Source organism: Andrographis paniculata, unplaced genomic scaffold, assembly GCF_009805555.1.
Source record: "Andrographis paniculata isolate CXL003 unplaced genomic scaffold, ASM980555v1 Contig32END, whole genome shotgun sequence".
Taxonomy (NCBI): Eukaryota; Viridiplantae; Streptophyta; class Magnoliopsida; order Lamiales; family Acanthaceae; genus Andrographis; species Andrographis paniculata.
The window spans coordinates 540,536-565,868 of NW_026137565.1; the positions used below are offsets into that span (position 1 = coordinate 540,536).

Genomic DNA, 25,333 nt, shown 5'->3' on the forward strand with positions numbered 1-25,333 from the left:
GCAACATACACAAATTCAGGCGTGTCATGATCGCTGATTAGCCTCACATGGTCAACATAAATCTTTACACGGCGTTTTGTCCTCACTCGTAGACATCTGAGAGACTTTCCAAGAGCTCACTTATCTTCAATTTCACTCTAGGACAAGCATCTAGAGTTCTTTTAGTAGGGATCTCGAAAACGAATGCTACATTGTTGACATGAGTAATTTATTCAATTTACTTAATCTCTATTCAATCACGGATGACCTAGCACCGACTCATTTATACACGAAAATTGGCCTAGCACCAACCCAATTCCGGGTATCACAATTTCGCTTTGGAACATCCTCCCCACCTCGAAGTAGGGATTGTCCTCAACGCCTCAAAATCTCGAACAAGTTCCTCAAACTGCCATGAGTCTTTGGCCAGCTTCTAACTCATCTCGGACTCAGGTCGTCCACACCACTTGACCAAGTACTCTGTCGACGGTGGTCGATTATTGTGTCGGACCACCCTGTCAATCAAGACTTCATAACAACCTAATTTAATGAATATGACCAAATATTGACGACATAATCTAATAATATAAATCTAATCTAAAACTAAATAATTAAATTATCTAGAAAACGGCCATTTTAAAAGACTTCGAATCTATGTAAACAAAATTTCAACAACTTCCCTTGGGTGCGGTTACATCCGTAAAGGATGACTGATAATTACATTATTCATCGTCAAAAAAACCAAACAATTTACTACGCAAAACCCTGCCAGACAAAAACAAAAAGAGTTTGCTGCTGCTGCTGCTATAACCATATTGGAAAAGAATAAATAAATAGATAATGAAATCAAGATTGCACAACTTCATCTTCGCCTTAATTTATTTCCCTTGATAATTGCTGCTGGTGACTTTATTGGTCGCGTCGCTAGCGTTGCTGGTGGTGGTGAGAGTACTACTCCCATTGTTGTTGCTCACAACATTATTGTTATTGTTAGTGGTGTTGATGTTGTTTCCGGTGTTGTTGGGGTAGGGCGCACTGATGATCGAAGAGATGGCCGCGGCCAAAGCTGTGGCAAAGTTGGGATCAGCAGCAAGTGCATTGACAGTGTCATGGCTCAGCTGATTTTGCGTAGTCGTGCTGCCACTACCACCATTGGGGTTCTGCTCCATTTCTTGCGACATTTGCAATCCCGAGAATCTGGATTGATTGTACAAAGCTTGCCCGACGATTTGTGGGAGGAAGTTGGCGGCGGCAGCATGGGGGTTTTGGAGGAAGGGTATGGGGAATTGGTTAGGGGGTCTTGGGAATTGAATGTCGTTGAGTTGTTGGTGGGTTAGGTCTAATGTGACGGTGGGGAATGGGGCCGAGGCGGAGATGGTTGCCATGCTAGAAGAGCACGGGAGGAGTGTCCTTGCCAGGTAGCTTGAGTTTATTAGCCCATCGGGGCTCGGCATTGACCCCGAGAGGAGCATCCTGGCTGCCGAGGATGTTGTCGATGCCATTGCAACGGCTGCCGGGGGCAACGGGTGGTTGTGGTTGCCCTCGTAGGTTGTTATCAGGACACCCTCGTCTTCCGCGCATCGTTGGACCTGCATGTACATGTACAGGGAGGGAGCACCATGTAATCCTTCTTCCTTCATTGCTACACTACTTTTTATTTTTTCTTACCACTCAATCTGTTAAATTTATTTTAATCATCGCAACAAACATCTAGTTTTTATTTAAAGGATCACAATCAACAACAATTATATTTCACATGAAAAAAGTAAAAAAAAAATATATATATATAAATAACATCAAAATCAAATAATTCTCATTTTAGTTTTATAAAATTGTACGATTGTAATTTGATCCCCATATGCTTTTATTCTTCATTCAAGCTTTGATAGGCAACACAATGCAATTTAATTACTGAAATAAAAGAATAAGATAAAATTGTAGGTTTATTAAATTAAAACAAAATAATAATCATAATAATAATAATAATAATAATAATAGCATCAAATGCTTAATTTTTACTTATTATTCTTTTGAAAAAATTAGATACGAAATATCAAGATAGTCCCAATATACAATTTGATGTGTGTATATACATTGGGATGTATTTAGTTGATAGGATAGAATTATAATAACTAATATTATTTTAATAGATTTTATAAATATGATATTAAGTAATATTATATCTATTTGGTTTGAGTTAATATAGGATAATATACAAATATTACTAAAGATATATATTAATCTCACCCATGTAGATGAGATTAATTATAGTTAATTAAGATATTATTATGACTAGCTTTAATTAATTCCATTCCTAAGTTTTAATTAATAAAAATATATATATGATTAAATTAAATAAAATAATATTATTTGCTCTAAATCCGCCCAGCATATTATAAGATTATTGACCTACTTAAACTACATTTTTATATGCTCAACTCAATCTTGAACCCTTATTGTGAATCCATCACTTGACAAAAGCCATCTAAATAAGAACATATATGCATATATATATATATATATATGAAGAGTTAAGATAAAAATGTTGGTTAATTTCTTGCGGTACCCCAAAGCTAAGAAAGCTTCCAGGCAAGATCTTCTGTCCCATTAATACATCTTATCCTCAGTACACATAATTTGTATATATACACATGTGTGTATTTGTGTATATATACACACTATGTTTGTGAAGATAGGATAATAGGATTTATTTTTGGAACGGAGGATGTCACGGGAAGCTTTACACTAGAGGTTGTGATCTTCAAACTTGTCGACCAAGAACCAAATTTGCCCACATGTATGTATAATCAATCAAATGTCATGGATGGTATCCAGGAATTGAAAGAGATTATACACACTTAAATTTGATCATAGGAGCAAAGAAGATAAACAAAATCTTGGAGAGAAAGTAGCACAACACAGCTTTTACACTACTTAGAACACCAAGCCATCGAGCATCGCATCGCATAGCTCTACTAGATCGATTTAGACCACCAAATTAAATAATTTAGTCCAAGACTTACTTGTTTCCTAACGGGGCATCCAGCTGCCATTGTACAACGATAATATGCCCGCGGACTTGGATTCCCTTTCGCCAGTTTTTGACCATATTTCCTCCATTGGCATCCATCCGTCATCTATAACAACAAAAAATTAAAAATAAGAATCCAGAAATAACACAACACTGCTTTCGTCTTTGCTTCAAACACAAATCAACATTATTCAACCCCTATTGTTTCCAATGAATATACACTCTTTTTTTGTCATTAAAGATTACATCAAAGAACTAAAACTTCAATCAACAACTCAATTTCAAATCAAAACCAAACAAACCAATGCGTTGGAAAAAGAAAATTCAATGTCGCATACCATGTGAGCATCGGAACGAGCACGGACAGACACCCTAGCCTTCCTCATAGTAGCCTCGGTGGCTTGATCAGTAGATCTTGAAGATTGGTTAGCAATTCTAGCTGCTTTGTTCACAGGACCATTTTCTTCCTCTTCAGTGACATTTTTATCTGCTATTCGAGATGGGACCCTTGTGGTCCTTCTCTCAGGTGGAGACAAATGACCTACATCCTTTTCGGGTGCGACGGCCAATCCAAGATCCATAAATTGTCTAGGGACAGATCCAACATTTCCATTAGAATTCTGGTGTTTTTCGTCGTAGTTTCCGTAAGACTGCTCCGGTTGCTTCCTTGTCACGTGCATATGGAGATTGTTATAATCATTTCTTATTTTCGTCAACATCTCTTTTAGATGGAAATTTTCCGACTTGAGCCGCCCCATTTCAGCTCGAAGAAGTAGCATCTCCTGTTTCTGATTAAAATTCAATTCAGGACACATTTTTTATTATTATTATTATTATTATTATTATTATTATTATTATTATTATTATTATTATTTTTGTTTGGAATGATTAAATTGATTATTTCATTTAAGCTGCCAATCTAACAGTATCATCACCTCATCTTTTGCTCTCTTGTTTTCTAAAATACAACACATCTTCTCGTCTCCATCCTCATTGCTCGGATGAAGATGCAATCCAGTCTACTCGTACAAATGAAAATGAAAATGAGACAGTGAATAAATAAATAAAATAAAGGCAAGAAGAGAAATCATTGATACGTACATTCACTTTGAAATCTAAGACAGATTCATTATCATCATCATCCTGGTGCATACGGTCTCCTCCTTCTCCACCACCGCTGACCTCGACCTTGTTCTCGGCGAAGAAATCCCTTTCATCGACAACTCTCCTCAGATTCGGCGCCGGTTGATCGTATCCTAAGCTCACTGGAAATTGAATGGTGGGAGGGGATGACGAGCCAGACCTCATCTGTGACTCCATATCAAATCGACTGAAACGATGATTCGGACAAATTAAAGGCAGGAGGGTTTGGAGAGGGCTCCTTCGATCAAAGGAGAGTCCACTTCGTGCAAGCCCCCCTATCAGATATATATATATATGTATATATCTCTACACTCACACACACACACACAGGGAATGAGGTTGAATGCAGCATTTGACTCGGCTCTTTTACCCTAATTGAATCATAACTACTACTTCACGCCTGTTTGTATTAGAATTATGTTTTCAGATATCTTGAGAAAAGAATTTGAGGATCCCATACTTGTTATCAAACCCTTATTATTCTAAATTCACAGTTCTAATCCCTTAAATTAACTTATTTATTATTTTAATCCAAAGATATATCCACTATTCTCTAGACATTTGATTTTACTATTTTCTGTATTTAGACTCCTGCATCGACATTTTCAGTCATTTTATAGGTGTTCGAAATAGTAAAAAATTAAATAAAAAGTAGTATTTTCAGCTAAAAAAATATACCATGTTTTAAATTAAAAAATAATTATTTGATCTCGTAAAAATGTTGGGTCAACGCAGAGGAATTCTCTAAGCAGAAATATGGTTGCGAAGCCATCAAACTTGGTCAATATATCGCGTGTTCTATGATAATTTTTCGTAAATTTCATTGAACATTTTATTATCCTAATAACTCCAAATATATATATATATGTATATCTCATGTAACTGTAATTTAAATAATAGAATGAAGGATTAAAATGATAATAAGTTGGAGGTAGATACTAAAAAGTAAAATCAGTAGGTCCAAGAAATTCACTTGTCGATCTCTTTCTTTACATGTTCAGATCAGATCTTCCCAAAGTAATAGCTGCCATCTAACATATTTAAGTATAGAAATCGGATCTTGAAAAAAGACCAAGTCTTTGCGACTGTTGCATAATCAGGTCAACAATTGGGAAAACTAATAAACTAATGTGGTGGTTGGGATTACATTACAAGTATTGTATTAGATTAAACTAAACTAGGTTGAAATTCTCTGTTGTTCTGGTAAATGGAGTTGACCTTGTTTTCCTCACCTTATTATTCTGAGCCACCAGTTTGTCATACTCATACTATCTTTTGGTTACCTCATGATTTTATCATCATATATATATATATATATATATATATTTTATGTGCAATCTTGAAAAGTTTACTCACGTCCAAATCTTCTCATTTTATTTTAGTTTATTTTATTTTATTTCTAATATGAATGAATTGGAAAGAGAATAATAATAATAATAGTCATAATTTTATCCCTTAAAATTATACTACTATTGTCCCCTAAACAATTTTATCCATTCTAAATTTTATTTACTTTAATTAATAATACCTAATTTAATACCTAATTTTTCATTATTTGAATTTACTTATTCATCATTTGTTATCAATTATTTAATTTAAATTTCATATAATAAACTAAGTATACTTACTCAACTTTGATATTAAAATATTATTATTTTTTTAATTTTTATATCCAAATAAAACTATATAACTTTAGAAGATTGAGGGAATAATATTTAATATATAAAAGTAATTGTATTGAATGAAAAAATAAAAATATATTTCTAACATACAATTAAATAAGGTAAAATAGATATATATGTATTTTTTAGTGGTGTAAGTTTACTATTCTAAACCATTTGATCTTAACCAAATCAACTAGTGTAGTAGCTTGCCCCTTCAAACCACATCAGTGTTGGAAAAATTTCATGTGAACTCCACCGATGACATACTCTCACTTGCAAGTATGGAATAATTAAAATTATATTTTGTATTCCAAACTTCTTCGGAATTGATATTACGAATGATATACATAGCGCGTTGGACTAAAAATTGATGCAATTTGAATCCAACGCTACTAAAGAACTTGAGGCTAAATTGACAAACTAGCTATTAAAACTTACATAAATGCGCTATGGTGACAAAATAGTATAGGATAAAATCGATAATTAAGAATTGTTACAAACAAACAAGCAATGCAATTTCCTCATAATTTTGAAGAATATATATATTTGTTGGACTATGCTTCGAAATGTTCGTTTCTAAGAATGCGCTACACCGCTAGAATTTTGAATATTTATCGAATTTTCGTCAAAATAGAATTTGATAACGTCAATTCACCAAAATTTGGGAAGTTACAATCTTTAGTAAAAAAATAAAAGGACAAAGACAATCCTTCTTCCGTGATAATTTTTAGCATATTTTCCAATATATAATATTTCATTTTATTTTGTGAAATTGAACATTTTTTTTTACCATAATTGATCATTTGATTGAATCTAAGTCATCTTTTATGGAATAAAGCAGTTGTTTATTTGAAAGAAAAAAAGGCTATCAAGCAATGAGAGGTTCCATGCTTACTTCGATTCTTTCATTTATTTTATTTTATTTTATTTTTTTAAACATAGTTACATAATATTACTATTATATCTATCTATTTAATGAAGACCCAATCCTTCTTGATTCATATTCGATCATGTAGGAGAGTCATCTGTAAGAGGGTAAGTTGAGCCTTCTAAGGGATGAGAAATAAACGTAGTAGAAACATATAATCTAACAAAATATCATGGAGTAGAAGATTTTTATTGGTGCATATATATTACTTATATTTTCACAAATTCTCATAATGTCCATGTTCATTAATATTTTTTATTGTATTTTAGTTATGGGTTGCCCAACAATTCAATGAGGATCAAGGAGTAATCGATGTAATATAATTCTATATGTTTAGTATTCTGGTTATGTGAGTAAAACATACATATTTAAAGGTTATAATGATTCACTCCCAAAGAATTATATAATCAATGGTTATAATGATTCACTAAATATAAGTGTGAAGATGGACTTAACTCATCGCCATATCATCATAAGAAAATACGAGTAGACGTATATTTTGAAATAATAATATTTCAAAAGTATAACGGAGTCATGTTATATATGATCTTTACCACAATATGTGTTATCTAGGATTCATTGGGCAAATCCAATACAAGGCGTGTGCGCCTAAGACAAAAGGAATCCTTGCCTATATGGTCCAAAATTAAAAGGGACTCATTATACATATATATATATATATCGTGTGTGTATATATATGATACATATATGGAATAGCATAAAATGCTACCATGGTTTGGTGAATTTGTTGAAAATTATTTGTGGTTAAAAAATTTCATAAAATTTACTTGTGGTTTTTAAAATATTATAAAAAATACCCTCACCGTTAATATTTAACGGAGATTGTATTGCACACGTGATATATCACTTCGTGTATTATTAAAAATTTACATAATAAAAAAAGAAAATTACAAAATTACCCTTCCTTTTCCAATAATTTACTCATTATCCTTCCTTCTCCTCCTGCTCGTCAATTTGGGAATTTTCCAATCTCATTGGATTTTCTTCATCTTCTGATGATAAGTCACGCTGTTTCGCTTCTCCCTATTTCAGCCACCGCCTCAGCCTTTTCTTTCCACTGCCACGCCGAGTCCGATCGCCATCAGCATATTATTTTTTTCGCCCAAGCCCAAAAACCAACCAGCTCAAGCTGCCAATCCAGATTTGTTGCTATTCCGCGTTGTTATGTGTCGGGTCATGTACGGTTTTCTCGAAATGGGGCTAGCAAGACCCCGCCTAAATGGAATTGGAAATATGCGGTGAAATATTCTTTGGATGATTTTCATTAGTTCTATTTCGAATAAATTTATTTGATTTAATATTAATTGAAATTTATTATTTCAATTTGATTCTTTTTTAATTCTCAATCAAGCCTGGGCATTAATTGATTCTTGCTTACTAAATTTTATTTTTGTGTGTTTGAATTGAGGATCTTCAGACATGGTTATATATATATATATATGTCCCACATGCAACTTGCTGATACGGCTACTTATATTATTTTTTACAGTATTTGTTTTAAATTGAAAATTTATGATATATTTTCCTAATTTAGATTACACCCAAATTTGATGTTATAATTCAATTGAAATAATGAGTGAATTGTAGAGTGCATTTTACACACATGGATAGAAAATATATATATATATATATTGATATACATATATAGAGAGAGAGGGGGAGGAAGAGAATTAATATTGTTAACATATATTTAGAACCAATGTATTATATTTATGGTAGTTATCTTATTTAAGAGATTTGTAAGATTCTTGTCTTATTTAAATGGTTTATATATCACTATAAATATGTACGTAATCTTATGATTGAATAGAGAATTTCAATTTCATATTCTAACATGGTATCAGAGCCATGCTTTTTCCCAACCAAATCGAAACAACCCACGCATTCCAGATAGCATATTTCCGACCACTTCCGACCGTCACCGCCACCACCATCGTCTTCGCCGCCACGAGACCGGCCGGACTCCGGAACAGTTCGGCGAACGGCGGCGCGTGAGCCTCACACGCGCCTGACGAGTTTTCCGGCCAGACGCCTCGCCGGCGCGTGGAGGCGCGTGCGGCGGCCGTTGGCGGCGATCTTTGCACCGTCATGTTCGGAATTTGATTTCCTCCGCGATGGTATCTTCACTTCTTCCGTTTGAGCAGTTTTTGTATCCGGTTGACTTTTAGTGTTTCGGGTTCGATTCGGTTTTCTTGTGTTTCAGTCGTTTCGGCTTTCGGCTTGAGGTTTGAGATATTGTCTTCTCTTGAATTTCTATGGAAAAGATGGATGTACATATTCCGATCAATGTTGTTATGTCCGGAGATAATTACAGTTTGTGAGCACAATCGATGAAAAGTTTTTTGATAGGCCGAAAATTGTGGCGAATTGTTACGGGAGATATAGTTGCTCCCATTGCTCCGGTTTCTATAGGAGAAGTTACGCCTACTGCCACAGTTGTTGAATCCTATATTGAAAAATTGGAGGATTGGGATAGTAAGAACCATCAAATTCTCACTTGGTTGCGCAATACTTCCTCTCCGGCGATCCATGTTTAGCTTGCCCAATTTGACACTGCCAAGGCAGTGTGGGATTTCTTGGCAGTCCGCTTCCGTGCTTATTGGTTTGGCACACTATTATCAGTTATGGAGCACTCTCCATGATCTAAAACAGGAACCAGGACAATCTATCAACGACTTCCTTGCCCAAGTGCAACCCCTTTGGCATCGGTTGGATCAAGCAGAGATCAGTCCTGATCATCTTCGCCTCATTCAGGTCTTGATGACTTTGCGTCCAGAGTATGAGGCTGTTCGTGCCTCTTTGTTACATCGCCATCCATTTCCTACCTTGGATGCAGCTATTCAGGAGATTCTGTCTGAGGAAACTCGTCTCCACCTAGCTAAGGCTCCTCAGCTTGATTCTGCTCTTGCAGTCACCGCCCGAACTCCTACTCAGAGTCGTTCTCATCGCTGCAAAAGATGTCAGTCTTCTGATCATGACTTCGTTCATTGCCCAAAGGTGGAGTGTCACTACTATCATGTTTTAGGCCATACCATACAGTATTGCCCCACTAGGCCGTCTCGCTCTGGCAGTAGTAACTACAAGCCTCGGCATTCTCGTGGACCTCAGTCTGGTACCTTCTTTGTCACAGCCTCTGCCACGCCTACGCCTGCGCCTGCGCGTCCTATGATTCAGGACCTGGAAGCTCTTCTTAAACAGGTTCTATCTTCCAATACCGCCATGTCTACCACATCAGGTAACTCTCCTTGGTATTTTGATCCTGCTTGCAGTAATCATATGACCTCTGATATACGCCTTATGACCTCCACATCCACCGCACCATCCTTACCTCCTATCCTTACTGCAAATGGTACCTCTCCACAAAATGGTCGCGCCGAACGTAAACACCTACATATCCTCGATATAGTCCGCACCCTTCTCTTATCTGCCTCTTGTCCTGATCGCTTTTGGGGGGAAGCCGCACTCACCGCTGTCCACACTATAAATTGTGTCCCTTCCTCTGTCCTGGCTAATGTCAGTCCTTTTGAAAGACCATTTAATCGTACCCCTGATTATAGTCTTCTCCGCCCTTTCGGTTGTGTCAGTTTTGTCCTCCTCCCTCCTCATGAGCGCACTAAGTTAGAACCTCGCGCGCGTCTGTGTTGCTTCATGGGATAGGGGTTAAAGCATAAGGGTTATCGTTGTTGGGATCCCATTTCCAATAGGCTACGTATTTCTCGTCATGTCACATTTTGGGAGGATACCAAATTCTCTTCCTTGTCCCACTTTCGTGTCCTCTTTGATCGTTCGTCTCTGTTCTTTGCCTTGTCCTCTCCACCTCTATTCCCCTCCAGTGACATGGCTCCGTCTCCCGCTCCTGACGCTGTCCCGGTTGCACCTCCTGAACCGACGCTGATCCCCGAGCCTACTCCTACTCTCGACTCCGATACATCACCATCACCAGAGCCCGACACGACTTCGATCTCAGCCCCTGATCCTGGGCCTCGTCGTTCCACTCGGGTTAGTCACCTTCTTACTCACTTACTTGATTATCACTGCTTCTCTGCCACCTTGTCCCATCATGAGCCCAGGTCCTTTCGTGAGGCGTATGCGGATCCGTTGTGGCGGCAGACTATGTCTGAGGAGTTGCAGGCTTTGGAGAAAACCCATACGTGGGATATGGTTGATCTTCCCTCTGGCAAGAAACCTATTGGCTGCAAGTGGGTATTCAGAGTCAAAACTCACTCTGATAGATCCATCGAGCGCTACAAGGCACGTTTGGTAGTCAAAGGCTACACCCAACAGTATGGTATTGACTATGAGGAGACATTTGCCCCGGTTGCTCATCTCACCTCTGTCCGCTGTCTTATCATCATTGCTGTTGCTCGTCGGTGGCCCCTGCATCAGCTTGATGTCAAGAATGCGTTCTTGCACGGTGATTTATCCGAGGACATCTACATGTCTCCTCCTCCTGGTTTTCCTACCTCTTCCAAGGTATGCAAACTTCGCCGTGCCCTATATGGTTTGAAACAAGAACCTCGAGCTTGGTTTTCGAAATTTAGCTCTGCTCTACTCCAGCTTGGCTTTACTTCTAGCGATCATGATTCGGCTCTCTTCCTTCGACGTGGGTAAGCTGGAATTACTATTTTATTGCTTTATGTGGATGACATGATCATTACAGGAGATGATGCATCAGGTATCTCTGAGTTGCAGGCTCATCTACACCGCCACTTTGAGATGAAGAGTTTAGGGCCTCTTCGGTGCTCCGACGGATATTATCTCTCTCAAGCCAAGTATGCCTCCGACCTCCTATCTAGTGCCGGTCTCACTGACTCCAAGACTGCTCCTACACCTCTTGATTCTGATTGTCGTCTTACTCCGATGGACAGCGTTCCCCTTGATGATCCTACTTTGTATCGTCAGCTGGTGGGAAGTCTGATCTACCTGACTGTCACTCGACCGGATATTGCTTATGCCGTCCATATCGTCAGTCAGTTTATGTCTGCTTCTCGGACGACTCATCATTCTGCTGTCCTACGGATTCTCCGGTACGTCAAAGGTACTCTTCTTCATGGGCTTCATTATTCCGCTCGTTCTTCCTTAGTTTTGACCGGGTATTCTGACGCTGATTGGGCGGGAGATCCCTCTAATCGCCGCTCGACCACCGGGTTTTGCTTCTTCCTTGGTGACTCGCTTATTTCGTGGCGCAGCAAGAAACAGACGGTTGTCTCCCGGTCCAGCGCAAAGTCCGAATATAGAGCCCTTGCCGATACCGCTGTCGAGCTTCTATGGCTTCGCTGGCTGCTGGCTGATCTCGGAGTACCTCAGCCCTCTGCCACTATTATCCATTGCGACAGTCAGAGCGCCATGAAGATTTCGACGAATGATGTCTTCCACGAGCGTACAAAGCACATTGAGATCGACTGTCACCTTGTACGTCATCACGTTGCTCATGGAAGCATCTCCTTGTCTCTCATTTCCTCTGCTGATCAGACGGCCGACGGATTCACCAAACCTCACCTTCCCGGCCGTTTTCAGTCATTTTTTAGCAAACTCAAGTTGGGTTCCACCGTTCCACCTTGAGTTTGAGGGGGGATGTTGATATATATATTGTGTATATATTTATATATATATATCCTACCTAATATATCTCTTGTATAAATATAATATTGTACCCTAATTGTGAATTAACGAAAATAAAGTTTATTCCATTAATCGTAACATGGTATCAGAACCAAATTCTCTCCGGGTACCTCCATGACCCGTTATATCCCGTATATATTTTTATATTTTATTAATGTAATTGTTTCTATCCACGATCATGGTGTTATTTTTATGTCGTCTCTGTCTCTACTACTCCACTGATAGAGTCTACTTTCGACTCTAACACTGTTGAGAGTCCTGTTTTCGACTCTAACTCTATTGAGAGCGAGAGAGTCCTGTTTCCAACTCTAGCTCTGTTGTGAGTGAGCGAGTCCTGTTTCCGTCTCTAGCTCTATAGAGTGAGCGAGTCCTGTTTTCGGCTCTAGTTCCGTTGTGAGCGAGCGAGTCCTGTTTCCAACTCTAACGGTGTTGAGAGTTCTGCTTCTGACTCTGATCCAGTGGACGGCATCAATCTTGGCGAATTTAGATTTATACGTGGAAGATCTCGGCTATATCTTTTTCGGTCACTTCTGACAAACTCAAGTTTGTTCGAATCATATCTTGAGTTTGAGGAGGGGTGTTAACATATATTTAGAAACAATATATTATATTTATGGTAGTTATCTTATTTAAGAGATTCGTAGGATTCTTGTCTTATTTAAATGGTTTATATATCACTATAACTATGTACGTAATCTTATGATTGAATAGAGAATTTCAGTGTCATATTCTAACAAATAGGTAGATAGAGAAAGAAAAAAAGATGCCAAAGGAAGAAGAAGACGGGGAAAGGAGGGAAGAGAGAGAAGAAGAAGATGGTACAGGAAAGAACACGATGTATAAAGAAGAGAAAAGGTAATTTAGACAATGGCATAACGGTCAGTGTGTATAAAAATTTAATACCGTTAGTGCAATTTAAAAGTGTAACAAAAATGAGAGGGCATATGTGCAATGTTTTAGAAACCACAGGTAGGTTTTATGAAATTTTCGGTCCACGAAGGTTTTTAGAAAATTGAGCAAATCACATAGGGATTTTATGCTCTTTTTCCATAATTTTTTGGTAGGATGGAATTATAATTTATTATTATTTTAATAGATTATAATTAAAAAAATTATTAACTACAACTTTTACTATATATTTAATCTAACATAAACTTTCGTTGTCTACTTTTAATAATTAGAATGAAATTTTTTATCCAACCTAAGCATATGTTCAATATGCATCATTATAGGCCCAATAATAATAATAATAATAATAATAATAATAATAATAATAAGATAGTACTAATGCAAAAAGATTATTTTAATTTTTATGAATAAATAGCATAGTATTAATTTTAGACAAAATTGTCCATAACTCCCTTGTAGTTTTGAAACTCAAAGTAAATCCCCTTTTACTTAAAAATTTTGTGGCGCTCCTTTATACTTTAAATAACGTTGCATAAAACCACTTTATAGTTTTGAAATTCAGTGTGAATCCCCACGCTACTTTAAAAATTACATGGTGTCCTCTCATACTTCCAAAAATGTTGCATCAAAGCCCCCGCCATGCAAAAAAAACAATATAGATATGAAATCATATTCTTATCATACAGAAATGTTTCATGGTGATGGAGTTTCATGCAACGTTTTTTAAAGTTTAAGAGGGTGTACAATTTTTAAAAGTGTAAATAGATATTACGTTAAATTTCGAAACTATAAAAAAGTTATGTGCAAATTTTACTTAATTTTATCATAAAATAAAGATATTGGGTTTTGGGGCCTGAGACCATTTGCATCGGAGTTTTCTCCGCTTCAACTTAAAAAATAAATAAATCAATATATAAATAAAGGTAAAATTACTTATAACTTCCCTACATTTTCGAAATTCAGCGTAAAAGCTTCATTTACTTGCATGACGCCTCCTTATATTTTAAAAAACGTTGCATGAAAACCCACTCCGCCATGAAACATCCTATGTGTGATGAAAAGATGATTTCTTATCTATATTTTTTCAATGACAGAGGTTTCATTCAATAGTTTTTAAAGTATAAGGGGCGCCATATAATTTTTAAAATAAAGTGAAGATTTATGCTGAATTTCGAAACCAGTGAGGGTTTCATGTAAAAATACAAGAAGGGATCATACAATTTTTAAAGTAAATAAAAAATTTATATTGAGTTTAGAAACCAATTATGAAAAATTGTCATATATAATTAATAATAAAAAAAAATGGAAATATATATTGACAAGTTGAAGATTTACCGCTCTGGCAGCAATTATGCAGTAGTTCTTAATTCTTTCTATTTTTTTTTTTCTTTTCATGCGCCCCAATTAAATAGGACACAAAAACAAAGGTTATTTTGTATTATTGTTTATATATATATATATTTTAATTGTATATATATTAATATTTTTATATTTTTATATTTTATAAAAAAAATTTCTTTATAAAATAATACTAATATCAAATAATACTCTATAGTTTTGTTCAATAAAAATTTAATTAAATATAATTAATTAATCATATATTAATACCCCCTCCATACACGTTCAAATAAATATTTGGATAATTTTGTAATAGATTAAAAATAATAATATTTTATTAATTAATAGGCGTGTAAGATGATTTTGATATTTTTGCTCTTTGTACTTCATATATAAATAAGTTATATTTGTAATGATATTTTTAAGATTTATTAAAAGTAAAGTGTATTTTAGAATTAATGTATGATTATTTTTAATATAATAGCAACGACATAGTTTTGAATGAGACAAACAAAAATACTAAAACAAATATATCTTCACTTGGGATGGATGGAGTATTTTTTACTGGGAGAGTTGGTATGCACTCAATGTCATCATTTCAATTCAATCCTAGTTTTAAAAGAATTGGTCTACACTCACTCCACCACTTATTTAGCTTAATATTGGTTCATATTTTATATTTTTCCTTGAATCTGCTTGGTATAAATTTAATGTACTTCTAAATTATATTCAAATGCTCCAAATGTTATATTATATACTTATAAGACATTTCGCATTCCACTCTACCTAAGTTGTTCCATTGACTATATTTCTATTTACTTTATCAGTACCTTTGTTTGTGTATTTTAAAATGAAAATTAAAAATAAAAGCAACAACTACAGTCACGTTTTATCGTAGAATGAGCTAGAAAATTAGAGAAAAATGCAAAATATGTTTTTTATATATCCAATTATCACTTTTGTCAATTATTCATCTTTGTTGGCAAAATATATCTCATATATTCTAAAAATTTGCATTTTTCATATCATAGTCATGATTGGCACGTGAAGGTTAATCGTCCTATATTCAATACACTATTTGCATTTTATATTCTATATGTTATGTTTTCTTCTATTTTTTATATTATTTTTTTTCATCAAAATTAATTATGAGATTCAAAATTTCTTAATAATTTTAAATTTAAAATTTTCACATAATGACTTATATTTATAATATTTTATTATTTTTTCTAAAATTTGTGTTTATCTATACTACTTTATTTTAATTTTTTATTTTTATACGTATATATTATTTCTTATAAGTATTTATAAATGTAATTATTTATATTTCTAATTATTTTTTGCATTAATAGTTAAAACACTATGTTATTTATTGATTAAAATCAAATAGCATAAATTTTTAAAAAGATTACTCGTTCCGGAGAAGCAGGAATTGGGGCGGTAATTCGAGATGACAAGGGAAAAATTTTATTGATGTTATCAAAATATATATGGATGAAGTTGCCAGTGCACACAGAACTAGAGGCAGAGCGGTTCTTGTTGAATTTCGGAAATCATGGGGATTTTCGATCCCGAAGGTGATATTGTTAAGATTTGATTAAAAAATAATTAGAATATATTTCATATTTATTTACTATATTCAGTTTTAGAAGTTCGATTTGATTAATAATTATTCCATATTTATCTTGGAATGTAATCTCAATATATTGAGATGTTTCCCATTGAATAATATGAAGGTCTTTGAATTTTATCCAAAAGATGCCCTGCACGTCCTTTCCTCTCTACTCTGTTCTTCTCCATTGTCTACAACCTAGTTTGGTGGTAATTTCTCTCTTGATTCGCAACAATTCTAGTATCAGAGCATAGATATGGCAAACAACTCGGGATTGAGCATCTCACAGCCGACAATTCCAATTCTTTCGGGCAAAAATTATGAATTTTGGAGCATTAAGATGAAGACTTTGTTCAAGTCCCAAGTTCTGTGGGACTTTGTCGAGACCGGATACTTGGAGCAAAATCCCGATGAAGCGATATTGAGGAAGAGTAAGAAAAAAGATTCCAAGGTGCTGTTCTTCATACAACAAGCAGTCCATGACTCAATCTTTTCGAAGATTTCATCAGCTTCAACATCGAAAGAAGCATGGAACAACACCTTGAAAATGGCATTTCAAGGATCTGCAAAGGTTCTTACCGTGAAACTTCAAACTCTCAGACATGATTTCGAAACTGCGCATATGAAGGAAGGAGAAATAGTGCAAGATTTTCTCACTATAGTCTCTGGAATCGTAAGCCAAATGAAGTCCTACGGTGAAAGGGTTAACGATCAAATTGTGGTTGCAAAAATTCTTAGGAGTTTGACTCCCAAATTTGATCATGTGGTTGCCGCTATTGAAAAGTCAAAGGATTTAAACACGTATTCCTTTGATACATTAATGGGTTCATTGCAATTCCATAAGCGAGGTTGAGCAGATCGGAAGAAAAACATGAAGAGAAGTTTTCATGTTAAAGGTGATTCATTGCAGCACAAAAATGAACAGAAATATGCAGGCATTAGAGAACGTGGAAGAGGTCGCTACCAGGCGAGGAATGGTCGTGGCAGAGGACGAGGAGATGCACACTTCAATGATCGGAGCAATAATCAGCATGGTAATAATTTACAAGACAATAAAAGTCATGTACAATGCTATTATTGCAAAAGGTTTGGACATGTACAAGCTGATTTCTGGAAACGAGAAAAACAGGCTTTTTCTGAAGAACAACGAGATGATGAACTCAAGTTGTTTATGACCAGCCGAGGTGATACAACCACTTCTAATATTATATGGTTTTTGGATAGTGGTTGTTCTAATCACATGACAGGGATAAAGTCGTTGTTTAAGGAGATTGACGAAACTTACAAGTTACAAGTAAGGCTGGGAGATGATAAACAAATGCAAGTTGAGGGCAGAGGCATCGTTGAAGTCATGAATGATTGGGGTAATTTGAAGCTTCTTTATGATGTTTATTTTGTTCCTACGTTTACTCAAAATTTATTGAGTGTTGGGCAACTCATTAATAGTGGATATGCAATTTTCTTTGACAATTCGTCATGCGTGATTAGACATAAAAAAATCTGGTCAAGTGATTGTCAATATTCAGATGACGCCAAACAAATTATTTCCACTTGAAGTGTCGAAAGTTGATGAACTTGTACTTGGTGTCAAAGCAGCCTGCGAGTCTAAATTGTGGCATTTAAGGTATGGGCATTTAAATGTGAATGGTTTGAAATTATTGGGTCAAAAGGATATGATTTATGGCTTGCCTAAAATTGAATCCTTGGGAGTTATGTGAGGGTTGTGTTCTTGGCAAACAAACAAAGAGATCTTTTCCGGTAGGAATTTCTAGACGTGCATCTACTTGTCTTGAGCTTATACATGCAGATTTTGTAGGCCCGATGAAAACAAAATCTCTCGGTGGGAGCAGATTCTTCTTGTTGCTAACCGATGATTACAGTCAGATGAGCTGGGTTTATTTTCTACAAGCCAAGTCAGAAACATTCGATATGTTCAAAAAATTCAAGGCTCTTGTGGAAAATCAATCCGGAAAATATGTGAAGATGCTGCATACAGACAGAGGTGGTGAGTTTGTATCTCACAAGTTTAATCAATTTTGTGATGAGCATGGCATACGAAGAGAATTAACAGCCCCATACACTCTGGAGCAAAATGGTGTCGCCGAGCGCAAAAATAGAATAGTTGTGGAGATGGCAAGAAGCTTGCTGAAATCCAAAGGATTTCCAGATATGTTTTGGGCTGAGGCAGTAGTGACAGCAGTGTATTTGCTTAATTTATCTCCTACAAAGGCTGTTCTGAACCGCACGAAACGAAGGGAACCGGGAGTAAGTCATTTGAAAGTATTTGGTTGTGTTGCCTATGCTTTAGTTGATGCATCTCATCGTAGCAAGCTTGATGAAAAATCAACAAAATGCATTTTTCTTGGCTATTTTTCACAATCCAAAGCCTATAGATTGTACGATCCTGTTGCGGGCAAAGTTATCATAAAAGAAATGTGGTTTTCGATGAAGAAGCAAGCTGGAAGTGCGATAACAGCTCAACGAACATTGTTGTTAGATTTTTTGGTGAAAATGAGACCATTGGAAGGGAGATACAGCAGCCGCCTTCACCATATTCTTTAGGCTCGTCATCACCATCTTCACCTAGACTCATACCTGATGGATCAATAAGCAATTCTAATGATGAAACTCCTCCACTCGGGTTTCCATCATTGGATATATGCAGATTGTTATACTATGTTTGTAGGTGATCCTATAAAATTTCAAGAAGCAGTGAAGGCAGAAGAATGGCGTGCAGCGATAAAGGATGAAATAAACTCAATTAAAAAAAAGATAAGACTTGGGAATTGGTAGATCTTCCGGAAAGAAAAAAACTAATTGGAGTTAAATGGGTTTTTCGAACAAAATATGGAGCTGATGGCGCTGTTCAAAAACATAAGGCGCGACTTGTAGCCAAGGGGTATGCACAACAACAGGGAGTTGATTATGTCGACACTTTCTCTCCAGTTGCACGATTTGAGATAGTGAGAATCCTTCTTGCAGTGGCTGCAAAATTAGATTGGCCGATATACCAATTTGATGTAAAATCAGCTTTTCTAAATGGTGATTTAAAGGAGGAGGTTTATGTCACTCAGCCCGAAGGATTTATAATTGAAGGTAATGAGGAGAAGGTGTACAAGCTGTACAAAGCCTTGTACGGGTTAAAACAAGCTCCGCGTGCATGGTATGGAAAGATAGATTCCTATCTTTGTGAAAATGAATTTGAGTGAAGCAAGAATGAGCCCACATTACATGTGAAGAAACAAGGTAAAAATGATTTTCTCATTCTTTGCCTTTATGTTGATGATATGATTTATATGGGTTCATCTTCTTCTCTCATTGACGATTTTAAAGTCCGCACGAAGAAAAAGTTGAAATGACAAATTTAGAAAAGTTGCAATATTTTTTGGGGTTGGAAGTGAAGCAACGTGATGATGGAATTTTTGTGTCTCAACAAAAGTATGTTATCGATTTGTTGAAATAGTTTAATATGTTGAATTATAAGGCTTTAGCAACGCCTATGAACTTGAATGAGAAGTTACAGGTTGATGATGGTTGTTGACAAGCAAACGAGAAACAATTCAGAAGCTTGATTGGAGGATTGACTTATTTGGTGCATACACGTCTAGACATTTCTTTCTCGGTGGGAGTACTTCCCAGGTTTATGCATTCCCCTTCACAGCATCACTTTGGTGCTGCAAAAAGAGTGTTACGCTATTTTACTGGAACAATCCAATTTGGATTATGGTATAGTCATGCATCCGATTTCAAGTTGATCGGTTATACGGACAGCGATTGGGCAGGCTGTTTGGAGGACAAAAGAAGCACCTCTGGTTACGCGTTTAGTCTTGGATGTGGTTCGATATGTTGGAGTTCGAAGAAGCAAGAATCTACAACACTTTCAACGTCTGAAGCTGAATACGTAGCAGGGACGACATCAGCCTGCCAAGCAGTTTGGCTATGTCGTCTTGCAGATTTTGTTCAAGTCCAATCTGAACCAACTGAGATCTTTTGTGACAATAACACAGCGATTTCCATGTCGAAGAATCCAACCTACCATGGAAAGACAAAGCACATAGATATTCGAGTACACTTTATTCGAGATCTTATGTCAATGAATTTAATAACTTCAAAGTATTGCAGTACGCATGAGCAGGTGGCTGACATCATGACCAAGTCACTTCCTCGAGACAAGCATATTCACTTCCGATCGAAGCTTGGTGTTTGCACTTTCGAATTAAGGGGGAGTGTTAAGATTTGATTCAAAAATAATTAGGATATATTTTTTATTTTTTATTTACTATATTCAGTTTTAGAAGGTGGATTTGAATAATAATTATTCCATATTTATCTTGGAATGTAATCTAAATATATTGAGATATTTCCCATTGAACAATACGAAGGTCTTTGAAGTTTATCCAAAAGACGCCCTCTCTCATCTCTGCTCTGTTCTTCTCCATTGTCTAAAACCTAGTTTGGTGGCAATTTTTCTCTTGATTCGCAACAGATATTAGAGAGTGACTCGTCGATGGTCGTATCGTGGTTGCAAGGTCGCGCCTTGTACCCTTGGGAGCTGGATATGGAGGTACAAGAGATTCTCAGGTTTCTCACCCATTGCAACGTGGTGGAGGCTACCCATATCTTCCGAGAATACAATTCTCTAGTGGACGGATTAGCCAAAAGAGGGGCGAGGGGATGTTCAGAGATGGTCGCATGGATATAAATCTGATAGCTTAATGAGGGGAGTTCAAATAGGGCTATGAGGTGGTCCGACTAGGTGGTAGAAAGCGCAGGAAAGGTGTCGGTTTTTCTTAAGGGAGTAGAAGAGTTTTCTTGTTGAAGCATTATAGTTTACTGTGGGAATGTTCTGGCTGTGTCTTTCTTCATTAGTTGTTGACATTATTAGGGGAGTTCTTATTTCACAATTGGATGGTCGCTGTGAGAGCGATTGCGAAGAGCTTTTGAAAGAGGTGACCCGAATAAGATAACGAAAGGAAGACACCATTCAGGTATGTCTTTCAGGAATTGTAAGTTGGTAGAGGGTGAAACTCTTTATCAGTTTTGTTGCTCCAAGGTGTTGCTGACATTAGGTAATTAAGGGCTTGTTCGATCCTGCACTCGGAACACATGTTCCGGGTGCCCAAATTGCGACACATGTTGCAATATGCAAAAACTACTTTTTTTTCTTTAATTATTAGTTAATTTTTTTGTATCGGTTTAATTTGGAAAAACTTGTTTTTTTCTGTTTTAATTTTTATTTTCTTCGCTTTTGTTTCAATCTGGTGCCCCAATGCTTCTACTCCAAATTTGTGAGGAATGCAATGCAGTTTTCGATCTTCGACAGTAGGTTGTTGTTCTAATTCTTCGGTTGTATATTTCTCTCAATTTCGCAAGGGTTTGTTGGAGCGTTGGTGCAGCAAAAGGCTTTTGCTCAAACAGGTAAAAGAATAGACACTGCAGTGGCTGTTCTACCGTAGAACTATTGCCGGTCTTCCATCTTTGCTAGGGGCCGCTGCCCTACAGAGTTTTTCAATTAGGAAGGTTTTCTCAGTTTTTTTTTTTTTTTACTCCCATTGATTCTTCTTCGGACAAGATTTTGCATTTCTGGCAGTGAATTCTTTGGTATAAAAATTGTTGCAAAGCATTGACATTGTTTTGTATATACTTCTATCATAATAAAGGAATTGAATTTTGATGGAATTCATAGAGTGGATAATCATGATTCTGATTGTTTTGTGGTGCTGGTATTACAATTGGTTGATGAATTAAACTTATAAAATTCTTCTCTTGGGTTGTATTTGTTTGTATGGCAGAAGTATCAATTGATTGGTGTCTGCTGTTTGGTTTATTTTATACACTACGTATCATATAACAAAATTTTCAATCAAGTTTGATGCAATTGTCTATTTTACTTGTCAAACAACAACATATAAGTTTTGTAAAATGTAGGCACTTCAATGCCAATAATTTTATAGCAGAATTGTGCAATTAGTTTACTGCATAGATGTGGATATTTAAGAAAGAAGATAAGAAAATGTCTACTCAATTTATGTAAATAATTTTATCAAGATTAATTACATATACAATAGAATTGTGCAACTAATAACAACACCAATCATCCTATTACCAACATAAGAATTAGCAAAATTATGACATTAACAACAACAAGAATCATCTAAACAACAATAATAAAAGGAAAGCAGTACCAGAAGCAATAAGAAAATAGAGAAGCAGAATCCTACATAAACAAAATCAATTAACAATAGAAGAAACTCGGTAGCAAAAATGTGTAGCAACACAAACAAATAACAATAACACCAGTAGCAGTAGCAACCAACAATAGCCGTGAATCAATACCAAAAGTGTGTAACAACAACAGTAGCAGAAGCAAAAACAACTGATAGTTGCAGCAGTAGAAAAAGCATGCAACAGTAGAAACACCGGTAGCGGAAGCGTGTAGCAGCAGTAGAAACAACAAACAATAAACGAGAATCAATAGCAGAAGTGTGTAGCAGCAGAAACAAAAATGATTGACAATTGCAGCAGTAGCAAAAATATGCAATAGTAGAAATTTCCAATCCAAGTCATATGTATCCATTCCTTAAGTCTTCTCGTACGGCTGAGAACTTTGAGCTTTTATTTTTGTACTATTTGAACTTTTTCCTATAACAATAAATTGAAAATATGAACATCAATGAGATAAAAAATTATATATTTAAATCAAAATTAATAAATCTTCAAATTTAAAGTATATTAATATTTTTAAACGCAATTAAATATTACCTTTTTTTTTTCTTTTTGAGATCCTAATGGTTGGCCAAACGAGCATTGCTAACTTCTCTTGGCTTGACATAAAGAGGATTATAAACATTTTCCTCACTATTGGTGCAACTACCAATATTTGAAGCTTCACCAGTATAATTTTCAGGCTGACAATCATCTTTATACACTTTTAATTCATCAAGTAATATTTTTAATTCAGAAATAACACCCTCAAGCCTATCTCTCAATAAATTTCTAGCCTCCGGGTAGGCTTTACTTTGTATACAAATATCTTGACAATGTCTCATTATATGGTTAACATATACTATTTAAATGCATTTTCTCCTCTATATTGCATTCTATTACTCGCATGTATAGTCCACCGTTTCTTTATATATTGTAATGGTATCTCATGGATATTCATTTGTTTTAAAACTAATAACGAATGCTTACATAATATAACAACTGACTCATAATATTGACACGAGCACTTTATATCATTATATGTCGCATAAAATTTAACCTTGTGGAGCCGATTTGTATTTTGAGATCGTATATTGAACTCAAAGAATGTATTGTAATTAGCAGGTTGCCCATCAAAATCAATAGATAGAGAATTTAATAATTGTAGTTGGAACATATCATATTTTGTGAGTATAAATTGATGCAACATGTTTTAACAATGAGGTATTAACAACCAGTGTAGGTGCTCCTTGGCTACATTTGAAATCATCTTCATTTTCATCCTATCGCCACTTATTTTGTATTCTATCAAATATTTGTACGCATTCAAAAAGAGTATGTGTTTTTCTACCTTCTCTCTTGTTATAAAACAGAATTTGTGCCTTCACTTCTTGAAGTACCTTTTAGTCCCGCATTAAATCTATGTTTACTAAATGCAGTAGACCATTTATGTCATAATTTATACATGTTATTAAGCCATGAATTATCATGAAGATTATAATAAACAATTATTTTCTCCCACACTTCTTCAAATTCTTGCTCAAACTCACAAAATTTCATGCATTTATTAAATAAATTTTTAAATTCAGAATTATTATTTAAAACACCAAAATGAGATGGAGCATTTTGATTAATATTCCATTGGCATAATCGATGATGCGATAATGGAAAGACAAACTCAATGGCATTAATCATAGCTTGACATTGATCTGAATTTTTTTTTTTTTTTCAGGTTGTTTATCACTCATGGATGTAAGAAATATACTAAACAACCAATGAAAAGAAGATTTAGTTTCATCCGATATAAAAGCTAATCCAAATAGCACATTATGCATATGATGGTTTATGCCTACGAAAGGTGCACATTTTAAATTATATTTGTTTGTTCAATAAGTGGTATCAATCGAAAGCACATCACCAAAAGTCTCATAATCTATTATACAACAACCATCTCTAAAGAAAAAATTATACATCCTACCATTGACATCAACTTGAAAATCCCAGTGAAATAATTTATCTTCATTTGATTTTTGTTTAAAATACCGAATTAACTCTTAAGCATCACCATCCTCAACTTGCCTATGAATTTTACTAAGACGGTTAACGTAATCATATGCATCTTTTTTAAAAAACCCAAAATTTTTCCATCCATGTGATTCTTCTTGCAAATAAGAATAAGCATTAGAAATTGAAAATCCAACACGTACTAATGACATTAATGTATTTCCTTTAGCATCAGAAATACTACGTGCCGTTCTTAACATGTATCTTTGATCGGGTAAAGCCAATTGATGATAATGCTTAATGTTAAAAATAGTAACTCTCCATTCTTCATTTCTTTTACGTCTAATTCTAAGTCTCGCAGTACACCCAGTTCGAATTTATAATTCTCAGTAGTTAAATTTGTTATTTTTACCAATATATTTTCTATCTTTCATCCCACTACAAGAACAATCAAATTCTTTCATATATAACTTTTTTCTATTATCATGAAAAAATTCTTGTTTTCCCTTTCGGACACTAAAACCCTTACAATGTCCATATTCACAATAAATTAAGTATGCATTTTCAGGATCACTTATAATTTATAATTTCTCCAACTGCCAATTGTTTTTCAAATTTAACAAATATGGAATCATTAATTACCTGTGATAATGAACCAGAATGTGTAGATGTAACTTCTTGCACGTTGTCATTTGCATCAAGTACTTCTTTATTTCGATCTTGAGAACCTTTTTTTTTTTAAAAAAAATAATATTAAAAGTACATACAAAATACATTATATCTAACATTATATATTTTTATACAAACTTGTGATAATAATATCATTCTTAATAGCATGTGAATCATATGCCACTCCCGTATCCATTTTAAGATGCTAT

General features: G+C 35.2%; 1 protein-coding gene across 1 annotated transcript; it reads right to left on the bottom strand.

The window, feature by feature from the left end:
* Positions 1-857: 857 nt before the first annotated feature.
* Positions 858-4,330, bottom strand: LOC127248126 (WRKY transcription factor 6-like). Its single transcript, XM_051270339.1, has 5 exons — positions 4,112-4,330; positions 3,946-4,029; positions 3,349-3,789; positions 3,003-3,116; positions 858-1,568 (listed from the first exon to the last, which is right to left on the bottom strand). Exons 1-5 carry the CDS (start codon positions 4,328-4,330, stop codon positions 858-860), a joined length of 1,569 nt encoding a protein of 522 aa, XP_051126296.1.
* Between the last annotated feature and the right edge of the window lie 21,003 nt (positions 4,331-25,333).